Here is a 23,873-nt window from a genome sequence, read left to right as displayed (position 1 = left end):
GCATACAATGACAAGGCATGTATGTGCAGCCACCAATCAGCAGCTATCTTCCAGTAGTGTGTAGCTGCTCCTGAGCCAGATTAGGTATGCTTTTCAACAAAGGATTTAAAGAGTACATAGTAATTTAGATGATAGAAGTAAATTGGAAAGCTGTTAATTGCTTGCCCTATCTTTATCAAGAAAGAAAAATGTCTCTTATCCCTTTTTAATCAATTCACCAGGGCACCTGCAGCACCTTTTTAAAAGCCTATTTTTGGCGCAGAGTCCTTAAGGCAGGAGTTTGGTGCCTGTGCAGGACGGTGGCTAGCATGATCTGTAGACAGTGTTGGCAAATAAAACTCCCAGCATGCCTCAAGGAAGATTGTTCAAGTTGATTGGAGTTAGCAGAAGACACTGGGGTTAAGCATTTAACACTCATGCTTAACGTAAGTGTTGTGCACATAAACCGGCTTTGACATAAATTGGTAAACTGCATTCAAGTGGCACCTGTTGCTTTATTAGTATTAAATACTAAGTACTTTTTTCCCCTCTTAATGCAGATGAGTATTTTTTGCCACAACTGACAAAGGAAAACAGTCATAATAGCAGCTTTGAGTTGATTGGGTCAATGATTCCTTCATACCAGCCATGCAACAAGTCAAACCGTGCATCTGTTCACTCAAGCATAGGTGGCTTCCGTTCCCCGTCTCCAGGTCTATTCAAAGCTAGCTTCCTCAGTTCGGCGTCCAAGGTGAGGACAATGTGTTTTTTTTTTTAATCATAATCACTTTTCTCTTGGTATCCCTTTATTGAGGGAGCTGCTATGTACTACTGGGAGTTGGGAGAATACATTGGTTGAGCCAATGCCATAAGGTGGTATATTCGTGTAGCCACCAATTGGCAGCTAGCGCCCAGTACGGCATTCCTTCTCCTTAGTCTACTTGGATATGCTTTTCAACAAATACCAAGTGCGAGGCAAACTTGACAATAGAAGTAAATTGGAAAGTTGTTTAAAATGCCATGCTCTCTGATTTGTGAGTTTAATTTTGTGTTTCAAGTCCCTTTTTTAAATGTGCTTTCCTTAGGTTCACAGGTAGTTAAATTTAAAGATATACATTGGGATCTTCTAATAAGGTAGCTGACCATCAACTTAACATAAAAGGACTTTAACAGGACAATAAATACCTTGTTAATTACAAGATATTTGTTGTGTTGCTATAAAATAATATCAGCTAAGTCCTTAAAGGGAAAGTCCTACTCCAAAAAATTTTGTTTAAAAATAGATCATTCCTTTTTTTACCCATTCCCCAGTTTTGCACAGCCCAACAGTTATATTAATATACTTTTTACCTCTACCTTTTATCTAAGCCTCTTCTGACAGCCCCCTTATCACATGGCTTTTTATTTTCTATTGACTTTCATTTTAGCCAATTAGTGCAGTGTCATGCACAACTCCATGGGAGAAAGCACAATGTTATCTATATGACCCACATGCTTGTTGTGAAAAGCTAATACAGCATGTGATAAGAGACTAGTGGATTAGAAACGGGCAGAAATTCAGAGGTTTAAATGTTATACAGTATATTAATGTTGGTTGTGCAAAGCTGGGGAATGGGTAGTAAAGGCATTATCTATCTTTTTAATCAATATCTATTTGGTGTAGACTGTCCCTTTAAGGTTTTTAAAACATTAACATTTTTACTGCAATTAGTTTTCAATTGTCCTTATTTGTAGGAGCTACCCTGGGCTTTTGTCTGCAGACAGCATGGCTAGCCACTGTTGTAAAGTTAGTATTAAGTGAATTGTTTTGCAGTTAGCCAGTTAGGGGCAGATATGTAGCAGGGTTATAGCCTTGAGAAGTCAGCAGGGTGCATTTCAAGGTCATAGTTAGATATTGGTCTATTTACAAAGCTAAATTAAATGAAAAGGGAGCAAAATAAATGAAAATGTTGCAAAATTTTTGTTTTATGCATATCTAAACATTTTATAATGGGTGCATTTCCCATTCTTAACAGTAGATTTCTGGGCCATAAACAAAGTAAAATGAGTTACATCAGTTTAAAAATCTTATGTAAATTAATTTTTAATGTATTTAAAAAATAAAATTCTCACTTAATTTTCCAGAGCTCTGGCAAAATGTCTGAACCATCTCTACCTGTGGAAGATTCCCAAGACCTTTATAATGCTTCTCCTGAGCCCAAAGCTGCTTACCTTGGTGCTGGACCGGAATCACAGTTTCACTTTTCCTTGGAAGATGACACACAGAGTCAATTGCTTGATGCTGATGGGTGAGTCTTGTCCTCTGCATGGAAACCTCTTTTGATTTACTGTGTGGTTTTATTTTTATTAGGTTTTCAACACAACATCTAAAAGTGCTAGACAAATCTGTTTAACAAATTAGGAGCCAGTTAAAATATTTTGGCGCTAGACAGTGGTAGTTGTATATAGATAGATATATAGAGAATAACCCCAAAAATTAGGAGCCAGGGGTAAAATTCTAGGAGCTTGTGGCCCTGGCACCTGGGTTTGTCGAGCCTGGATCTAAGACCTGTTCAGTTTACTCATTGAGTATTTTTGACATTAGCAAGATACATTTTGTGAACTATTAAGCAGGCCATGTTTGAACTGAAAATAGTGGTATTGGAAAAACATCCACATAGGCTCAGCACATTTGCTATTTGTTAACGAATAGCTTTAAAACATTTATATTGTATACCCCCCCCCCCCCTTTTTATTGGTTTTTCTATTCAGGGAATAAATACATCTGGTATGATATACTTATGCTAGAAAATGACGTATAAGATATATAACTGTATTGTTGAAGATCTTGAGTGTTTTTGCTTACACTTTGTAAAATGTCCAGTTTACAGGATTTTAGCAATATTTGCTTTTTGTATATTTAATAGGTGATTTTACAATGTATCTTTACTTTTCTAATCTTGTTAAACTTCTATAAAGCTGGACTAAAAACACAATTTCTACAGTCAATATCAGGAATTATAGAGAAGGCCCCTTTGGAACTTCTGATTTTTCCTAAGACCAATCTTATCAGATGGATTAAAACTAAAAAGCTATAAAACTATCGGCTTATAGAAAATTTAAATTTCTCACCAAAGCAATGGAAAAGTTTTGAGTGCAGGTTTGTCTTTGTCTGCTTTTCCTGAAATTCAAAGTCTCCAACCAGTCGGTCAGGTATTTTGAAAGAGTGAAGGTAGACAACTTCTCTGCCAAAGGTTTGTTGCTGCTTTCATGTGGATACAGTATAGAGTTAACATTATATTGGCTCGAAACAGATGGCCCATGGTTATGACGAACATACCATAGCAATGATACAGCAATCCTGTATATTGAGTCTTGTCACTAAAAATGCTTGATAGAATGAGTGACTTGTACAGGTACAATCTACATCTCCGTATCAGATGGATCCTCATAGATTACATTAGGGCGCAGTTCTGAGAGCTGCTGCCAAGTTCCCTCATTCCTAAGCCATTGACATTTTTTTCAATTTTACTTCATTCTCTTGGTATGCTTTCTTGAAGGAGCAGCAATGCACTTCTGGGATCTAAACGCAATAAGCCAATGACGGGGCATGTGTGCAGCCACCAATCAGCAGTTGGCTTCCGAGCCTATCTAGCTATGCTTTTCAACCAAGGATACCAGGAGAACTAAGTAAATTAGATAATAGAAGTACATTGGAAAGTTGTTTAAAATTATGGGTTTCATGCCCCTTTTAAAATGTTGGTTGTAAACATGACTTTCTAGCTGCTACCCCAAAAACATAATTTATGTAAGAACTTACCTGATAAATTAATTTTTCATATTGGCAAGAGTCCATGAGCTAGTGACATATGGGATATACAATCCTACCAGGAGGGGCAAAGTTCCCCCAACTTTAAAATGCCTATAAATACACTTCTCACCACACCCACAATTCAGTTTAACGAATAGCCAAGTAGTGGGGTGATAAAGAAATGAGTTAAAAGCATTAAAAAAAAGGAACTGGAAAAATAATTGTGCTTTATACAAATATAACCACCATAAAAAGGGTGGGTCTCATGGACTCTTGCCAATATATGAAAGAAATTAATTTTATCAGGTAAGTTCTTACATAAATTGTTTTCTTTCATGTAATTAGAGTCCATGAGCTAGTGACGTATGGGATAGTAATGCCAAAGATGTGGAACTCCACAGAAGAGTCACTAGAGAGGGAGGGATAAAAATAACAACCATTCTCCGCTGAAAAAAATAATCCACAACCAAAAAAATTGTTTTTTCTCATAGTTGAAAAGAAAAAAAACATTAACATAAGCAGAGGAATCAAACAAACAGCTGCCTGAAGAACTTTTCTACCAAAAACTGCTTCCGAAGAAGGAAATACATCAAAACGGTAGAATTTAGTAAATGTATGCCAAGAATACAAAGTTGCTACTTTGCAAATCTGATCAACTGAAGCTTCATTCTTAAAAGCCCACAAAGTGGAGACTGATCTAGTAGAATTAGCTGTAATTCTCTCAGGCGGGGCCTGACCTGACTCCAAATAAGCCTGATGAATCAAAAGCTTTAACCAAGATGCCATGGAAATGGCAGAAGCTTTCTGACCTTTCCTAGAACTAGAAAAGACAACAAATAGACTAGAAGTCTTCCTGAAATCTTTAGTAGCTTCAACATAATATTTCAAAGCTCTTGCAACATCCAAAGAATGTAAGTATCTCTCCAAAGAATTCTTAGGATTAGGACACAGAGGGAACAAAAAATTCTCTATTAATGTTAGAATTCACAACCTTAGGAAGAAATTTAAATGAAGTCCGCAAAACTGCCTTATCCTGATGGAGAATCAGAAAAGGAGATTCACAAGAAAGAGCAGATAATTCAGAAACTCTTCTAGCAAAAGAGTTGGCCAAAAGGAACAACACTTTCCAAGAAAGTAGTTTAATGTCCAAAGAATGCATAGGCTCAAAAGGAGGAGCCTCTAAAGCCTTCAAAACCAAATTAAGACTCCAAGGAGGAGAGATTGATTTAATGACAGGCTTGATACTGACCAAAGCCTGCATAAAAAAGTGAATATCAGGAACCTTATAAATCTTTCTGTGAAATAAAACAGAGCAGAGATTTGTCCCTTCAAGGAACTTGCAAACAAACCTTTATCCAAACCATCCTGAAGAAACTGTAAAATTCTAAAAGAATACCAGGAGAATTTGAGACGAACACCATGAAATAAGTCTTCCAAACTCTATAATCAATCTTCCTAGAAACAGATTTACGAGCCTGCAACATAGTATTAATCACTGGGTCACGAGAAACCTCTATGACTAAGCACTAGGCTTTCAATTTCCATACCTTCAAATTTAATGATTTGAGATCCTGATGGAAAAAAATGGACCTTAAGACAAATGGTCTGGTTTTAAAGGAAGTGGCCAAGGTTGGCAACTGGACATCCGGACAAGATCTGCATACCAAAACCTGTGAGGCCATGCTGGAGCTACCAGAAACACAAATGATTGTTCCATGATCTTGGAGATCACTCTTGGAAGAACTACTAGAGGTGGGAAGATATAAGCAGGTTGCTAACACCAAGGAACTGCTAACACATCCAATGCCTTTGCCTGAGGATCCCTGGACAGGTACCTGGGAAGTTTCTTGTTTAGATGGGAAGCCATCAGATCTATTTCTGGAAAACCCCACATCTGAACAATCTGAGAAAACACATCTGGATGGAGCGACCACTCCCCCGGATGTAAAGTCTGACGGCTGAGATAATGTACCACAGAAATTGGATAGGAGCTGTATTCCGCCCAAGATAGTATCCAAGATACTTAATTCATAGCTAGGGTACTGTGAATCCCACCCTGATGATTGACATATGCCACAGTTGTGATATTGTCTGTCTGAAAACAAATGAAGGGTTCTCTTTAACAGAGGCCAAACCTGAAGAGCCCTGAAAATAGCACAGAGTTCTAAAATATTGATTAGCAACCTCGCCTCTTGAGATTTCCAAATCCCTTGTGCTGTCAGATCCCCAGACAGCTCCCCAACCTGAAAGACTTGCATCTGTTGTGATTACAGTCAAGGTTGAACAAACCAAAGAAGCCCCTTGAACTATACAACGGCTATCTAACCACCATGTCAGAGAGAGTTGAACATTGGGATTTAAGGATATTGTGATATCTTTGTATAATCCCAGCACCATTGATTTAGCATACAAATCTGGAGAGGTCTCATATGAAAACGAATAAAGGGGGTTACGTCTGATGCTGAAGTCATGAGACCTAAAACTTCCATGCACATAGCTACTGAAGGGAATGGTTGAGACTGAAGGTTCTGACAAGCTGAAACCAATTTTAATCGTCTGTCTGTTAGATTCATTGTCCATGACTCTGTCTCTATCTGGAAACCTTAAAAGGTGACCCTTGTCTGAGGAATCAAGAAACTTTTTGGTAAATTGATCCTACAACCATGTCTTTGAAGAAATAACACTAGTTGATTTGTGTGAGATTCTGCAGAATGTAAAGACTGAGCTAGTACCAAGATATCATCCAAATAAGGAAACACTGCAATACCCAGTTCTCTGATTACAGAACCTTTTGAAAAGTTTTTTGGAGCTGTCGCTAGGCCAAATGGTAGAGCGACAAATTGGTAATGCTTGTCTAGAAAAGAGAATCTCAGAAATTGATAGTGGTCTGGATGAATCGGAATATGAAGATATGCATCCTGTAATTCTATTGTGGACATATAATGCCCTTGCTGAACAAAAGGCAGAATAGTCCTTATAGTCACCGTTTTGAAAGTTGGCACTCTTACAAAATGATTCAAACTTTTCAGATCCAGAACTGGCCTGAATGAATTTTCTTTCTTTGGGACAATGAATAGATTTGAATAAAACCCCATACCCTGTTCCTGAAACGGAACTGGTATGATTACCCGATAGCTCCAGGTCTGAAACACACTTCAGAAAAGCTTGAGCCTTTACTGGATTTGCTGGGACGCGTGAGGGAAAAAATCTTCTCACAGGAGGTCTTACTCTGAATTCTATTCGATACCCTTGAGAGACAATACTCTGAATCCATTGATTTTGGACAGAATCTGCCCAAATGCTTTGGAAGAATCTTAATCTGCCCCCCACCAGCTGTGTTGGAATGAAGGCCGCACCTTCATGCAGACTTGGGGGCTGGCTTTGGTTTCTTAAACAGCTTGGATTTACTCCAACTTGAATGTTTCCAATTGGAACCAGATTCTTTGGGGGAAGTATTGAGTTTCTGTTCCTTATTTTGTCGAAAGGAACGAAAACGGTTAGAAGCTTTACATTTGAAATAATCGAATCCAACTGAGAACCAAATAAATTAGCTTGGAAAGAAAGAGATAGTAATCTAGACTTAAATACCATGCCAGCATTCCAATATTTGAGCCACAAAGCTCTTCTAGCTAAAATAGCTAAAGACATAGATTTAACATTAATTTTGATATCAAAAATGGCATCACAGATAAAATGATTAGCATGTTGAAGCAAGCGAACAATGCTAGACAAATCAGGATCCATTTCCTGTATCGCTAAACTTTCCAACCAAAAAGTTGATGCCGCTGCAACATCAGCCATAGAAATGGCAGGCCCAAGAAGATAGCCAGAATATAAATAAGCTTTCCTTAGATAAGATTCAAATTTCCAATCTAAAGGGTCTTTAAAAGAAGTACTATCTTCCATAGGAATAGTAGTACGTTTGGCAAGAGTAGAAATAGCCCCATCAACTTATGCTTTAGTAAAAATATTTGAATGGGATTTGTGTTCTCTTCTCCCGGCGGTTTAATAGTAGCCGACCGGGAGATCTCATATTACCATAACTGATGAGCTATACAACATACAAGCTCAGGGTGTAAAGGGGACTTTGTACTCGTCTACCGGCGGTTTAATAGCCGACCGGGAGATCACACATCTTTATCATAACTGATGACGAGCTCAGTGTGAGGTGATTTTAACATTTAGTTTATTTTTCAAGATATGATGAGTCCACGGATATCATCTTGGTGGGATTATGCCTCCTGGTCAGCAGGAGGCAAAGAGCAGCAGAGCTGTATAAATAGCTCCTCCCTTCCCTCCCAACCCAGTCATTCTCTTTGTCTGTTATTGATAGGAAGAGGTAAAGTGAGGTGTTTAGGTTCTTCAATCAAGAGTTTATTATTTTTAAAATCGTACCAGTGAGTGCTGTTTTGTTATAGGGTGTAGCCGTTTTCTTTGTTAGCCTCACTGTGCTGCCCTTCAGAAAATGGTCTTGGCAAATATTATCTAAGGCCCTGTATGTCTCCACAGATTTGCAGGAGGGAGAAGACCTCTTGATCCTGTGGGACCGATCATGCTGTCCCTCAGCATAGAGGTATGTGCAGCTCTTTTATTTTTCTGGGACAGTACTAACTCAGAAATGGCTATATATGTATTACCTATCTCATAGTGGGGTAATGTACCTTTATTGTAAGGGCTCCCCTATTTACTATGTACCACTCAGCTTTCACATAACAGGTTATGGAATTGTGGTGGGGGAGAGACACGACTAGGAGCTATATTGTGTGTCCTACTGTGACATGTTGCTCTGTTACATATATCTCCTATTTAAGAGACGGTAACTCCGTGCTGATATTTAGAGGATTTTCTGGCAGCACATTTTTATGCAGGCACTGGGGCTAAGGAGCGTGGCTTTAGAGACATTTGTAACCGGGCAGGATACCATGTGGGATGTGCCCGATAAAAGTGAGGGATATAACCTTTGGTTTATTGCCTCTATATTGTTGTGGTAACAGGGAGTATATTTGTCAAGCACTTTTTATGCCATTGCTCCGGTGTTAAGTTTGTTCCAAACTTAGGGTACTCCCGGTAACCTTTCTTTATTATGATGGCGACCGGGAGAGTTTGTCTTGTTCCGCCCATGAGGGGCGGGGTTTCGTTTTGGCGCCTTTCTTCAGCTGCATATTCCTTTCTGAATGTCGATGCAGTTTCTTGGATGGGAGTGTCACGCCCACGATGGGCGGGGCTTGGGGCCGACTGAGACCGCACTTGCTTTTTAGTATGTCGCATGGAGCAGTTTCTGAGGCTGATTCGGCGATGAGCTCTATGTGTTTTGTCCTAAGTGGGTCCGGATAGCGCTGCAGATGCGCTCCGGATCAGTTTACAATCTGTGGTTTTACTAATAAATAAGAATCCATGACATTTTACACATGCAAAAATATCTAAGTTTGTGTATCAGTCTAAGAACTTTCTGCCCACAAGAGTATACTTTACTGTTTAAAATTTAAAGAGACAGTAACGTTTTTTATTTGTTCATTTTATTTGCCATAATTTTTACAAGTCTGGCAGATGTTCCAGATGTACAATTTTTTTGGTCAGGCTCTGACTAGAATCAGGCCTGTTTTCTGGCCAATTGCTCCTCCTTGGAGTTTAAATTTAGTTCTTAGAGTTCTTCAAGGGGTTCCGTTTGAACCTATGATTTCCATAGATATTAAGTTGTATCTTGGAAGGTTTTCTTTCTGGTTGCTATTTCTTCTGCTCGTAGAGTATCTGAGCTTTCGGTATTACAATATGTTTATCCTTATCATATTTTTCATTCGGATAAGGTGGTATTACGCACTAAACCAGGTTTTCTGCTTAAGGTTGTTTCAAACAAGATTAATCTGGAGCTGCTTGTTCCTTCCTTGTGTCCTATTCCTCTTTCTCAGGAGGAACGTCTGTTACATAATTTAGACGTAGTCCATGCCTTGAAGTTCTACTTACAAGCAACTAAGGATTTTCGTCCATAGTCTTCTTTGTTTTTTCGTTGAAATGTAGGGGTCAGAAAGCTTCGGCTACCTCTTTCTTTTTGGCTGAGGAGTATCATTCGTTTTGCATATGAGACTGCTGGACAGCAGCCTCCTGAACGAATTACGGCTCATTCCACTAGGGCTGTGGCTTACTCATGGGCATTCAAAAATGATCCTTCTGTTGAACAGATTTGCAAAGCTACAACTTGGTCGTCTCTTCACACTTTTTCCAAATTTTCCAAATTTGATACTTTTGAATCGGCTGAGGCTGCTTTTGGGAGAAGGGTTCTTCAAGCAGTGGTGTTTTCCGTTTAAGTCCCTGTCTTGTCCCTCCCGTTTCATCCGTGTACTATAGCTTTGGTATTGTATCCCACAAGTAAGGATGAAATCCGTGGACTCATCGTATCTTGAAAAAGAAAAGGAAATTTATGGTTACCTGATAAATTTTATTTATTTTTCGATACGATGAGTCCACGGCCTGCCCTGTTCTAATGAGACAGGTTATTATAATTTTTGTTAAACTTCAGACACCTCTGCACCTTGGCTTTTCCTTTCTCTTCCTAACTTTGGTCGAATGACTGGGTTGGGAGGGAAGGGAGGAGCTATTTATACAGCTCTGCTTTGGTGCTCTTTGCCTCCTCCTGCTGACCAGGAGGTGTAATCCCACAAGTAAGGATGAAATCAGTGGACTCATCGTATTGAAAAAGAAATAAATTTATCAGGTAAGCATAAATTTCCTTTTTTTTTCTCTCGGACTAGCAGCTGCCAATCTGAAGCTGATCAGTCTTATTACGCTCCCGACGGTTCCTCTTAGTAAAAAAAAGAAAAATCAATGGCGACCGGGAGATTATGTTAACGCCCACGATGGGCGGAGTTGTGTGGCGCCAATTTAGTTTCGCACATCTTTGTCAGTTCTTCAGAGTATAGGAAGGAATAGAGGGGAGAGTTTACTCTTAAATACCAGACCGGACAGTGTTTCAGAAGGTCTTAGTCCGGACTATTTACTGTGCAAAGGCAGCACCTTAGCTAGGTTTAGCTTAGGTGTAGAGGGGGTTTTCAGTACCGTGTTTTTATCAACCATGTTTGCACTCTTAACTGAAAAGTTACTTGTTAAGAATTTAAAGCGACAGTAACATAAATAAAAAAGTTTCTCTTTAAGTTAGACACTGGAACGTTTTTTTCTGGGTTGGTTTTTCTTGGATTATTTACCCATATGTGTGGCAGAGTGGTCCAAGAGACTCTACAAAGTGTCTCCTTATATTTTGAAATGAATGGAGAGATCTTTACTATAAGTATAAACTTTTTTTTCTCCAAAAGTGCAAACATTTTTATAACCCACACATGCAGTGCCCTGTGCCTCCTCACTAACTCCACCTGGGGTTATTTGACAAAACATTGCTTCCTAAGATCATTGAAGCAATATCTGATGTATTTAATCAGTGAATGTTGCTGATACAGTAGTAGCTTTTCTGAATTATCCTCCTTGAAGCATGAAGTGGGGGATACTTTGGTAGATAAGGGGGAAATCTAAGCTGTCTGAGTAACTGATACCCTGGATGACTCCGACATTATCGGCGTAGTCAGTCCTAATAAGTCCAGTACACTTTACAAAGTCAAAACTGGGTACCCACTTTTCTCCAGATATAGCAGACTCTATGAGTCTTGTCAATAGTACCCAGGAAAGGGGTGTACGTCAGAGTTTACATCTACCTGCGGTTTGTATTGCTTTGTCACCAGTGTGGTGGCGTACTGTTTTGATGAGTGGTCTGATTCTATCGGACAGACACTTCTCTTGAAGTACGGGATAGGATTAAGGCAATTAAGGTAGCTGACTCCATTATTTCAGACGCTCCTCTTCAAGGTTTTAAGCTGGGAGCTAAGTTTTCAGGTTTTTGCCATATGGCCCGCAGAGCGTCAGGAAAGATATGATCTGCGGATACCTCATCTGAGTATAAACTTTTAGGTAATTCCCTACAAGGGAAGACCTTGTTTGGACCTGTTTTAGCTGAAATTCTCTCTATTTCGAGAGGAAAGTAACATTCATTCCCTCAGGAATAGGGGAAAGCAATTCACGTATCCTGCTGGGAAAACAAGAAAGCAGGCTAGGCCTGCCCCCAATCCGGGAAGACTGTATCCTTAGGATACAATCTAGAGTCAGGACTTTTTCTCCCAGGGGCAGATCTTTGCTTCAAAGATTATCTGCAGAAGAAGAGGCATTTTTCCACTGCAATCCTCTGACGTGGGAGCGATAGTCCCTGTTCGTATTCAGTAACAGAGTCTGGAATATATTCCAATTTGTTTGTGGTTCCCAAAAGGAGGGAACTTTCAGTCCTGTTTGTTGATATCTAGAGTCTAGATAAATTCATAAAATTACCGTCCTTCAAGTTGGAAGCTATTTGTTCCACTCTCTTGATTCAAGAGGGTCATTCTATGACATTGAGAAATAAAGGATGTGTATTTGCATGTTCCCATTCATAGGGATCATCACAAGTTTCTAAGGTTTGCTTTCCTAGAAGAACTTTTCCAATTCACGGCTCTTTCCTTCGGTTTTGCCACAGCTCCCAGATTTTTCTCAGAGGTTCTGGGACCGCTGTTGGAGGTGCTTTGATTAAGGTTCATTGCAGTGTCGCCCTATCTGACCGATATTTTAGTCCAGGCACCATCCTTCAACAAGCAAGATCACACGGAAATGTTATCCTTCCTGAGATCTCACGGATGGAAGGTAAATTGGAAAAGAGTACCTTAGTTCCAAATACAGGGGTATTCTTGAGAACAATAGATTCCCTATCTATGATGATTTTTCTGACAGATACTTGTCTAGCTCTTCAGTCCACTCCTTGGCCATCAGTGGCTCAGTGCATGGAGGTAATCGGGCTGATAGTGGCGGCAATGGAGATCATCCCGTTTGCTTGATTCCACCTCAGGCCTCTGCATTTAAACATGCGCAGGCAATGGAACGTAGATTATCCGGACTTGTCTCCTCGAATACTACTGGAGCAGGAGACAAGGGATTCTCTTCAATGGTGGTTGTCTCTGGATCATCTCTTCCAGGGAACCTGCTTTCGCAGACCATCTTGTGTGATTGTGACCGACGTGAGCCTTCTAGGATGGGCTAGCAGTCTGGTGCTCCCTAAATACTCTCAGGGAGTTTGGAGTCAGTCTGTTCTACCTATAAACATTCTGGAGCTGAGAGCGATCTTCAATGCTCGTCTGGCCTGGTCCCAGTTAGCCTCGGTCCAGTTTATCAGGTTCCAGTCGGACAACATAACTTCAGTGGCTTACATCAATCAACAGGGAGGAACGAGGAGTTCCTTAGCGATGACCAAGGTAACCAAAATAATTCAGTGGGCAAAAACCCACTCTTGCTGTCTATCGGCAATCAACATCCCAGGGGTGGACAACTGGTAGGTGGATTTCCTGAGCAGGCAGACCTTTCATCCGGGGTAGTGGGAACTCCATCCGGAGGCGTTTTCTAGTCTGATTCTCAAATGGGGCAGCCGGAATTGGATCTCATGGCATCTCTGCAGAATGCCAAGCTTCCGAGGTACGGGTAGAGTTCCATGGACCCTCAAGCGATACTGATAGACGACCTGGCGGTACCTTGGACCTTCAGGCTAGCATACCTATTTCCTCCATTTGCTCTTCTTCCTCGGGTCATTGCTCGAATCAAGCAGGAGAGGGCCTCTTTGATCCTCATTGCACCGGCTTGGCCTTGCAGGATTTGGTATGCAGATCTGGTGGACATGTCATCTCTGCCACCTTGGAGACTTCCGTTGAGGAAGGACCTTCTAATTCAAGGGCCCTTCCTTCACCCAAATCTAGTTTCTCTGAAGCTGACTGCTTGGAGATTGAACGGTTCATTTTATCCAAGCGAGGCTTTTCAGAATTAGTCAGACCATGATTCAGGCTCGTAAACCTGTAACTAGAAGGATTTACCATAAGATATGGCGTAAATATCTTTATTGGTGTGAATCTAAGGGCTACTCCTGGAGTAGTTAGGATTCCTAGAATTTTGTCTTTTCTCCAAGAGGGTTTGGAGAAATGATTATCGACAAGTTCCCTAAAGGGACAAATTTCTGCCTTATCTATTTTGCTACACAAACGTCTAGCAGATGTTCCAGATGTACAATCTTTTTGTCAGGCTTTAGTCAGGATCAGGCCTGTGTTCAAACCAGTTACTCCTCCCTGGAGTCTTAATTTAGTTCTTAAGGTTCTTCAAGGGGCTCCGTTTGAGCCTATGCATTCCTTAGATATTAAGTTATCTTGGAAAGTTTTGTTTCTTGTTGCTATTTCTTCTGCTCGTAGAGCGTCAGATCTCGACATTGCAGTATGAGTTCCCTTACCTTATTTTTCATTCAGGTAAGGTAGTTTTACATACTAAATTAGGATTTTTTCCTAAAGTAGTTTCTGATTGGAACATTAATCAGGAGATTGTTGTTCCTTCATTGTGTCCTAATCCTACCTCTTAGAAGGAAAGGCTTCTACTCAATTTGGATGTGGTTCGTGCCTTAAAGTTTTACCTGCAGGATTTTCGTCAGTCTTCTGCCTTCTTTGTGCCCTTCTCAGGAAAACGTAAGGGACAGAAAGCTACGGCCAATTCCCTTTCTTTTTGGCTGAAGAGTATCATACGTTTTGCATATGAGACTGCTGGACAGCAGCTCCAGAGAAAGTTACGGCTCATTCCACGAGGGCTGTTTCCTTATGGGCATTCAAGAATGATGCTTCTGTGGAAAAGATTTGCAAGGCTGCTACTTGGTCTCCTCGCCACACTTTTTCAAAGTTCTACAAATTTCATACTTTTGCCTCGGCTGAGGCCGCTTTTGGGAGAAAGGTTCTTCAAGCAGTGGTGCCTTCCTTTTAGGTTCCCTGTCCTGTCCCTCCCGTATCATCTGTGTACTCTAGCTTGGGTATTGATTCCCAATAGTAATTAAGATGATCCATGGACTCGTGTCATTAAAAAGAAAAGAAAATTTATGCTTACCTGATAAATTTATTTCTTTTGACACGAGTCCACGACCCGCCCTGTTTTTCATAGGTTGTTGGTTATTACAAACTTCAGACACCTCTGCACCTTGTTACTGCCTTTCTCTCCTTCGGTCGAATGACTGGTTTGAGAGGGAAGGGAGGTGATATTTAACAGCTTTGCTGTGGTGCTCTTTGCCGTCTCCTGCAGGGCAGGAGTGTTATTCCCTGTAGTAATTCGATGATCCGTGGACTCATCGTTTCAAAAAAGAAATGCATTTATCAGGTAAGCATACAGTTTCTTATATATACTGTATATATACCATATATAACTGATTTTTGGAACTTCACACCTACATGTTGCAATTGTTTGGCACTTTTAACCAATTGGAGGACAATTCTTAAAACCACATGTTTCTTGTATTTTAGGTTTTTGAACGTTGGCCATCACAGAAATAAATACAACTCTGCCAAACACAGGTTAGTCCTCGATTCCATGGATGAAAATGCCATGGATGCCAACATGGGGGAGCTTCTTGATCTCTGCTCTGGACAGTTTAATGCTGCATCCCAGGCTGAACCCACTCAAGCTGATTCAAAGGTGCTGCAGAAAGAGAATATTGATGAACTGCTGGATCTCTGCTCAGGAAAATTTGTGTCTCAAGGTATGTTCACTTTGCACTATAACAAAGTACTTTGATTACTTACTGGACTTAGTGCCCCCCCTTCCTTAGTCAGTTTGGTTGAATAGCATTGCTTTCTTTCTTTCTTTCTCATTATTTTTCTTGTTTTCTATAAAATACAAACTTTAATAAATACAGATGCTTCTGCAAGGTTATACTTCTATAATGCAAGCATATTAAACATGTTATGTCCTAGACACTCACACTAGCTTTCTTGCTAAGCATACAGCATTTTGTTTTACTTTCCTCTATTTTCTCCAGAGGATGATGCTTTGTCACAAACAATGCCTTCGGATTTCACTCACATATTTAAAAGCTAAAGAGTGAATTTGTGGTTTTGGAGTTGTCGCTGGACTGCAAGAGCTTGCACATTTATGCTAGTAATAGGACAGTTTGAAATGCCTTTAAAACATTTTATTTTGCAATGCAGTTATTAATTTCTGATGCATATATGGAAAAAAAGTGATTTTTAATGTTCCTTTAAGTTCTTTAGCTAGGTTTTGAAGTGCAGATAAGAAATTTACATTGGTAGTCTCTGAAATGCTTCCCCAGAACCATGTGAGTGATAAATTGCAGCAGTAAACTGAGACCTAACTGCCTGAAAATGTACATCTTCTGTAGGGGATTGTTCAACTCAAGATTCTTCAAAACCACATCCTGAGACCAAGGAACAGATTTCTGAAGCATTCACTAACGAAAGGTATCTTCTTTAAATATACTGGGTTACACAAAAAAGTCATGATTTAACCTAGCAACTAGCATTAACACATCCTGCTAATTCTATGTTGCCTTAGTGCACTGTTTTCTGCTAGAAGGGCTATATCGGGCCTTTTCTTTCTAATGACACGGTGAGTCCACGGATCATCTAATTACTATTGGGAATATCACTCCTGCCCACAGGAGGTGGCAAAGAGCACCACAGCAAAGCTTTTAAATATCACCTCCAAACCTAGTCATTCTCTTTGCCTACGTTAGAGCAAGGAAGTGGTAAAGTTTAGGTGTTTGGAAAGATTCTTCAATCAAGATTATATTTTTCATCAGTACAAGCTTGTGCTGCTTTTTTACTAGGGTGTAGCCGTAGTCCATGTCAGTCTCTTCAGTAGAGCAGTGGTTGCTTTTATGCAATGGGAACTTGTGGGGTGCAATCCTCACTGTGCCTCCCATGTAGTTAATGCTGCCCTAATATTGAAAGCCTAAGTAAGATTACTCAGTCTTTATCTCTTTTTCCACATGTGAGGGAGAAGACCTCTCATACCTAGTGGGCTGCCTTGCTGCCGGGCAGATTTCTAAAAGTGCTGAATTTATTTTTCTGGGAACACAGGAAATCTTTGGCACTTTAATTTAATATGGACACAATAGACATTATCCTTTTGCGTTTGGCGATTTTTTTATGAGGGCAGTAATGGCAGGCACTGGGGACGAGGAGATTGTGGCTCAGGGTATTAGGTGTGTTTCACTACTCCCGTCGGCGTTATTTTAGAGACATTTGCCGACCGGGATGTTTATTTTTGATACGCCCACGATGGGAGGAGCTAGCTGAGGCAGCAAAGTTTGTTGCGCACCTTTTGTTACAGAGAGCAGCGGTGATAGCAAGTTAAGTGCTTATAGACTGCGCTACGTTGATGCGGGAGAACAGCCTAAGATCCGTTAATAAAAATTGTTTAGGTTGAGTCTGGATGTCTACTAACAAAGAATATAAGCTCTGGTGGCAGCAAGGAAGGTAGGCACCTCGGCAAAGCTCAGCTGAGGTGTAGAGGTTGTCCAGAATTTTTTGTTCAAATTTGAGATTTTTCTTTGCAAGCAAAAATAAAAACGGTTACGTTTAATATTTAAAGAGACAGTAACGTTTTTTTTGTGTGGTAATTTCAAGTTAAAATATAGGTTTAATTTTAATCTGCTCATTTGTTAATTAAGATATGGACCAAGAGGCCCTGCAAGATGTTACATGTTCTCTTTATGTTTTGATGTTAATGTGGAACCACCAATCCCTTTCTATTCCTCATGTATTGAGAGAACTTTACAGTTCAGGGATAGACTTTTTTTGAGCCAACTTTGTCTGGGGCGGATGCTATTCATGAGTCTTCTGACAATGTTCAAGATATGCCGCAGCTTTCTTAAGTGTCCCAAAATTTATCGTCCACACATCAAGTGCCCTGCGCTTCCTCTTACTTCACCTGGAGTTACGTTGCAAGACATCGCTAATGCATTGTCTGCTTTTCCCATGCTGCAGGGAAAGCGCAAGAGGAAATGTAATCCATCAGTGAGTAAGATTGCTGACAGTCGTGGCTATTCCGAATGTCCCCTCCCAGAAGTCTGAGGAGAAAGATACTTTGTTAGCATCTGACAGTGTAATTCCTTCTGCTGATACTGAAGTTGTATCCTTCAGGTTTAAGCAGGAACACCTCCGTTTGCTACTTAAGGAGGTTTTAGCTACCCTGGACGACTCTGACACTGTCGTAGTCAATCCTAAGAAGTCTAGTAAACTAAACAAATATTTTGATGTACCTTCCATGGTGGAGGTTATTCCTGTACCAGATCGAGCTACAGAGATTATTGGTAGGGATAGGGAGAGACTGGGTATCCCTTTTTCTCCATCCCCTATATTTAAGAAGTTTCCTATACCTCTATAAAGGAGTCTTGGCAGATGGTCCCCAAGGTGGAAGGGGCAATTTCCACACTAGCTAAGATGTCTACTATTCCCATAGAGGATAGTTGTTCATTTAAAGATCCTATGGACAAGAAATGTATGTACACCAGGGTTTACAATGGCAACCTGCGGTGTGTATTGCTACTGTCACTAGTGCGGCAGCATACATGTTTGATGCGTTGTCTGATTCTGTTCGGACAGACACTCCCCTTGAAGAGATCCAGGATATGATGAAGGCTCTTAAAGGGACATGAAACCCAATTTTTTTCTTTCGTGATTTAGAAAGAGCATGTCATTTTAAACAACTTTCTAATTTACTTCTATTATCTCATTTGCTTTATTCTCTTGATATCACTTGCTGAAAAGCATATCTAGATTTGCTCAGTAGCTGTTGATTGGTTGCTGCACATAGAGGCCTTCTGTGATTGGCTCACACATGTGCATTGCTATTTCTTCAACAAATTATATCTAAAGAATTGAGCAAATTAGATAATAGAAGTAAATTGGAAAGTTGTTTAAAATGACATGCCCTATCTGAATCATGAAAGTTTAATTTTGACTAGACTGCCCCTTGAAGTTGGCCAATTCCTTTATTACGTATGCTTCCCTACAGGTCATTAAACTGGGAGCAAAAATTTCTGGTTTTGCTGTACTGGCCCGCAGAGCTTTATGGTTAAAATCTTGGTTTGCGGATGTGTCATCCAAGTCCTAAGCTTTTAGCGATCCCTTACAAGGGAAAGACCTTGTTTGGGCCAGGATTGACGGAAATAATTTCTGACATTACAGGAGGAAAGGGCATTTCCTCCCTCAGGAAAAGAGGAATAAGCAGAAGGGACATCAGAGCAATTTTCGTTCCTTTCAAAACTTCAAGGGTAAGCCTTCCTCTCCTCCTTCCAAGCAGGGACAGTCCAAGCCTTCCTGGAGTCCCAACCATTCTTGGAACAAGGGTAAACAATCCAACAAGCCCGCTATTGACTCAAAAGCAGCATGAAGGGCCTGCCCCCGATCCAGGCTTTCCTCCTTCACTCAGGCTTGGGTTCGGGAAGTTCAGGATCCCTGGGCGGTGGACATTGTGTCCCAGGGATACAAGCTAGAGTTCAAGACTTTTCCTCCCAGGGGCAGGTTTCTGCTTTCAAAATTATCTGTAGACCAGATAGAGGCGTTCTTTCACTGTGTTTGGGACCTTTCTGACCTGGGAGTGATAGTTCCTGTCCCAATGCAGGAACAGGGTTGGGGGTTGTACTCCAATCTGTTTGTGGTTCCCAAAAAAGAGGGAACCTTCAGACCAATTTTAGATCTCAAAAGTCTAAACAAATTCCTCAGTGCCGCCGTCCTTTAAGATGGAAACTATTCGTTCCATTCTTCCCTTGGTTCAAGAGGGTCAATTTATGACCACGTTAGATTTAAAGGACACGTACCTGCATTTTCCCATCCACAAGGACCATCCTAAGTTTCTGAGGTTCGCATTTTTAGACAAACCCTTCCAGTTTGTGGCTCTTCCATTCGGCCTTGCCAAAGCTCCCAGAATTTTTTCAAAGGTTCTGGGATCCCTGTTGGCAGTGCTCCGACTGCGAGGCATTGCAGTGGCGCCTTATCTGGACGACATTCTAGTTCAGGCGCCAACCTTTCAACAAACAAACTCCCACACGGAAATGTTGTTATCCTTCCTGCTGTCTCACGGATGGAAGGTGAATTTGGGAAAGGGTTCCTTGGTTCCAAATACATGGGTAGTTTTCTTGGGAACCATAATATATTCCTTATCAATGAAAATTTTTCTGACGGAAGTTAGGAAATCAGATTTTCGATTCTTGTCTAGCGCTTCAGTCCTCTCCTCAGCCATCAGGGGCTCAATGTATGGAGGTAATCGGTCTGATGGTAGCGGCCACGGACATCATCCCGTTTGCCCGTTTCCACCTCAGACCTCTGCAGTTATGCATGCTCAGGCAGTGGAATGGAGATTATGCGGATCTGTCTCCACGATTACATCTGGAACAGGAGACGAGGAATTGGTGGTTGTCTCAGGATCATCTATCCCAGGGAACCTGCTTCCGCAGACACACCTGGGTAATTGTGATGACAGACACCAGCCTATTGGGATGGGGAGTAGTCTGGGGCTCTAAAGGCTCAGGGGACATGGACTTGGTCGGAGTCTGTTCTACCCATGAACATTCTAGAGCTGAGAGCTCTTCTGGCCGGGCCTCGGCTCGGTTTATCCGGTTCCAGTCAGACAACATAACTTCAGTGGCTTACATCAACCATCAGGGGTAAACTCTGAGTTCCTTGGCCATGACAGAGGTAGCCAAGATAATTCAGTTGGCGGAGACCCACAACTGTTGTCTGTCGGCAATCCACATCCCAGGAGTGGATAACTGGGAGGTGGATTTTCTGAGCAGACAAACCTTTCACCCGGGGGAATGGGAACTCCATCCGGAAGGGTTTTCCAGCTTGATTCTCAAATGGGGACAGCCGGAGCTATATCTCATGGCATCTCGGCAGAATGCCAAGCTCCTGAGGTATGGGTCGAGGTCGAGGGATCCTCAGGCTGTACTGATGGATGCTCTGGCGGTACCTTGGAATTTAAGTCTCGCATACCTATTTCCTGGCTTGCTCTTCTACCTCGGGTCATTGCTCGAATCCAACGAGAGGGCGTCGGTGATCCTCATTGCACCGGCGTGGCCTTGCAGAATTTGGTATGCAGACCTGGTGGAGATGTCATCTCTTCCACCTCTTCCATTGAGAAAGGACCTTCTTCTTCAAGGGCCCTTCCTTCATCTAAATCTAGTTTCTCTGAAGCTGAATGCTTGGATATTTAGCGCTTAATTTTATCCAAGCATGGATCATTGTGGTCATTGAGACCATAATTCAGGCTCTTAAGCCTGTGACTAGAAAGATTTACCATAAGATATCGCATAAATATCTGTATTGGTGTGAAACCAAAGACTACTCTTTGAGTAGAGTTCGGATTCCTAGAATTGTGTCTTCCCCAAGCGGGTTTGGAGAAGGGTTTATCGGCAAGCTCCCTAAAGGGTCAAATATCTGCTTTGTCTATTTTGTTACATAAACGTCTGGCGGATGTCCTAGACGTGCAATCATTCTGTCAGGCCTTGGTCAGGATCAGGCCTGTGTTTAAAGGGACAGTATACACATTTTCATATAACTGCATGTATTAGACACTACTTTAAAAATATGATGCACAGATACTGATATAAAAATCCAGTATAAAACTGTTTAAAAACTTACTTAAAAGCACTGTTTAGCTCTGTTGAAAAGGTAGCTGGAACGCCCACTACAAGTGGGAAATAAGACACTTGCCCTTCTTTTGCATATAAAAAGTCCCTTTACACAAACGGAGCAAGCTGGAGTAGGTAGCGGACGGTATTAAAAACTTTGGGGGCTTGGTTAGGAGTCTAAAAATCAGAGCAATGTTATTTAAAAATAAGCAAAACTATAAATTTCTTAAAAAAACAAACAAAAAAAACTTTGTCTATATAGATCTACAAAACATTTATGCAAAGAAAATGTGTGTCGCTTTAAGCCGGTTATTCCTCCCTGGAGTCTTAACCTAGCTCTTCAAGTTGTTCAACATACTCGGTTTGATACTATGCATTCCTTAGATATTAAGTTGTTCTCTTGGAAAGTGTTGTTTCTTGTTGCTATTTCATCTGCTCGTAGAGTTTCATAGCTCTCGGCATTACAGTATGCAGTCTCCTTTCCTTATCTTTCATTCAGATAAGGTAGTTTTAAGTTAGGGTTTCTCCCTAAAGTGGTTTCGGATCGGAACATTAATCAGGAGATTGTTGTTCCTTCCTTGTGTCCTAAACCACCTTCTCGGAAGGAACGTCTGCTGCACAATCTAGACGTGGTGCGTGCATTGAAATTCTTTTTGCAGATGACTAAGGATTTTCGTCAGTCTTCTGCTCTGTGGTCTTCTCTGGGAAACGTATCATTCGCTTTGTCTACGAGACTGCTGGACAGCAGCCTCCTGAGAGTTACGGCTCATTTTACGAGGGCTGTTTCTGCTTCCTGGGCATTCAAAAAGGCTGTAACTTGGTCCTCTCCACACTTTCAAAATTCTATACATTTGATACTTATGCCTCGGCTGAGGCTTCTTTTGGGAGAAAGGTTCTTCAAGCAGTGGTGCCTTCCGTTTAGGTTCCCTGTCTTGTCCCTCCCTTATCTGTGTACTCTAGCTTGGGTATTGGTTCCCAATAGTAATTAGATGATCTGTGGACTTACCGTGTCATTATAAAGAAAATAAAATTATGCTTACCTGATGAATTTATTTATTTCTTGACACAGTGAGTCCACGGCCCGCCCTGTTTTACGAAGACAGGTTTTTGTCATGTTATAAACCTCAGGCACCTCTGCACCTTGTTGCTTCCTTTCTCTCCTTTTACTTCGGTCGAATGACTGGGGTTGGAGGGAAGGGAGGTGATATTTAACAGCTTTGCTGTGGTGCTCTTTGCCGCCTCCTGCTGGGCAGGAGTGATCTTCCCAATAATAATTATATGATCCGTGGACTCACCGTGTCAAGAAATAAATTTATTAGGTAAGCATAAATTGTTTTCTCGCAAACATTAGCAGCTGTGTATAGAAGTTACTTCTGGGTGTGCAATGTATTCCTCTGCTGATTTGTGTACCAACTTCTGCCTGAACGTACTATGCTTTTGGATCTCAATTTTGTTCCTGTACTGCCCGTATCCCTTTTGACTACCACTTTTGGATTCTAATTTTGTACTGTTCATGGCCCGTCTGGTTATGACCCCTGGTTTGTACTTGACTTCTCTTTTGGTTCTGCTTCTGTAATTGCGGTTACCTACCTGTTGCCAGCTCTGCTTGTCTAACCACATCTTGGCCTGTCATTTAAATGATCACTTCCTGGTTTTTATGCTTTGTGCTGGGTCAGTGTTTATTTCAATGTAACTTCCCAAACGGACATTATCCTACTTGTCCTGATATTCGCTTCTGGCTGTATGTGTATATATCCTCTCTCCCCCACCCAGAAAAAAGTTTGTCCAAGTCATTTTGGACCTTTTTCACAAATGCTTCTAAATTTAAAAATAAATACATAAATCAATATTTCCCCTCATTCCCTCTCCTCCTAGCTCTCAATATTTTTGTTTGATGTGAAAATACATTTTTGTGGTTGCATAGGTTGGACATTGATATCTAGATATAATTTTATTAGACTCAACTTTAAAATCTATTAAAGCTCATTTATATGCTGCTGCATCTTAACTATAAAACAGAAATACTAGATGCAAGTCATTGTTAAGTATTTTGTATGTAGTGTAGAAAAACAAAATTTATTCTTTATTTTCTTTCCTGGCATGGAGAGTCCACATTCATTCAATTACTAGTGGGAATTCAACTCCTGGCCACCAGGGGGAGGCAAAGAACACCCCAGCAAAGCTGTTAAATATCACTCCCACTTACCATAAACCCCCAGTCATTCAGCCTAAGGAATATGGAAAGAGAAGATTACACAAAGGGTATAGAGGTTCCTGAGGCTGAAAAAGACAAAAACTGTCTTAATAATAAATTAAGGGCGGTTCGTGGTCTCTCCATGCCAGGATAGAAAGTAATTTATCTGGTAAGCATACATTTTTTTTTCTTTCCAATGGCATGGTGAGTCCATGAATCCATTCAATTACTAGTGGGAACCAATACCCAAGCTAGAGGACACAGAATTTCGCTGGTCTCGAGCTCTGAAATAAAACTCCAATACAAATATGGCAGTAACGCACTAATACAGGCACATAGCGATAATAAAATACCCAGCCTGAATCAGGAAAACAATTAGGTTATCTGTTCTGACAAAACAG

The 23,873-nt window shown here is 40.8% G+C and overlaps 1 protein-coding gene across 1 annotated transcript in view; it reads left to right on the top strand.

The window, feature by feature from the left end:
* Positions 1–23,873, top strand: part of CLSPN (claspin) — a 144,302-nt gene that overhangs the window by 74,307 nt on the left and 46,122 nt on the right. The window contains exons 13-16 of the mRNA XM_053707004.1: positions 540–730; positions 2,104–2,267; positions 15,148–15,383; positions 16,023–16,101. Coding sequence (XP_053562979.1) covers positions 540–730; positions 2,104–2,267; positions 15,148–15,383; positions 16,023–16,101 — 670 coding nt within the window. The remainder of the gene's footprint in view (positions 1–539; positions 731–2,103; positions 2,268–15,147; positions 15,384–16,022; positions 16,102–23,873) is intronic.

This window comes from Bombina bombina, chromosome 3 (assembly GCF_027579735.1).
Source record: "Bombina bombina isolate aBomBom1 chromosome 3, aBomBom1.pri, whole genome shotgun sequence".
Taxonomy (NCBI): domain Eukaryota; kingdom Metazoa; phylum Chordata; class Amphibia; order Anura; family Bombinatoridae; genus Bombina; species Bombina bombina.
The sequence above is the reverse complement of the archived record's forward strand: the minus strand, read 5'-3'. Positions and strand labels throughout refer to the sequence as shown.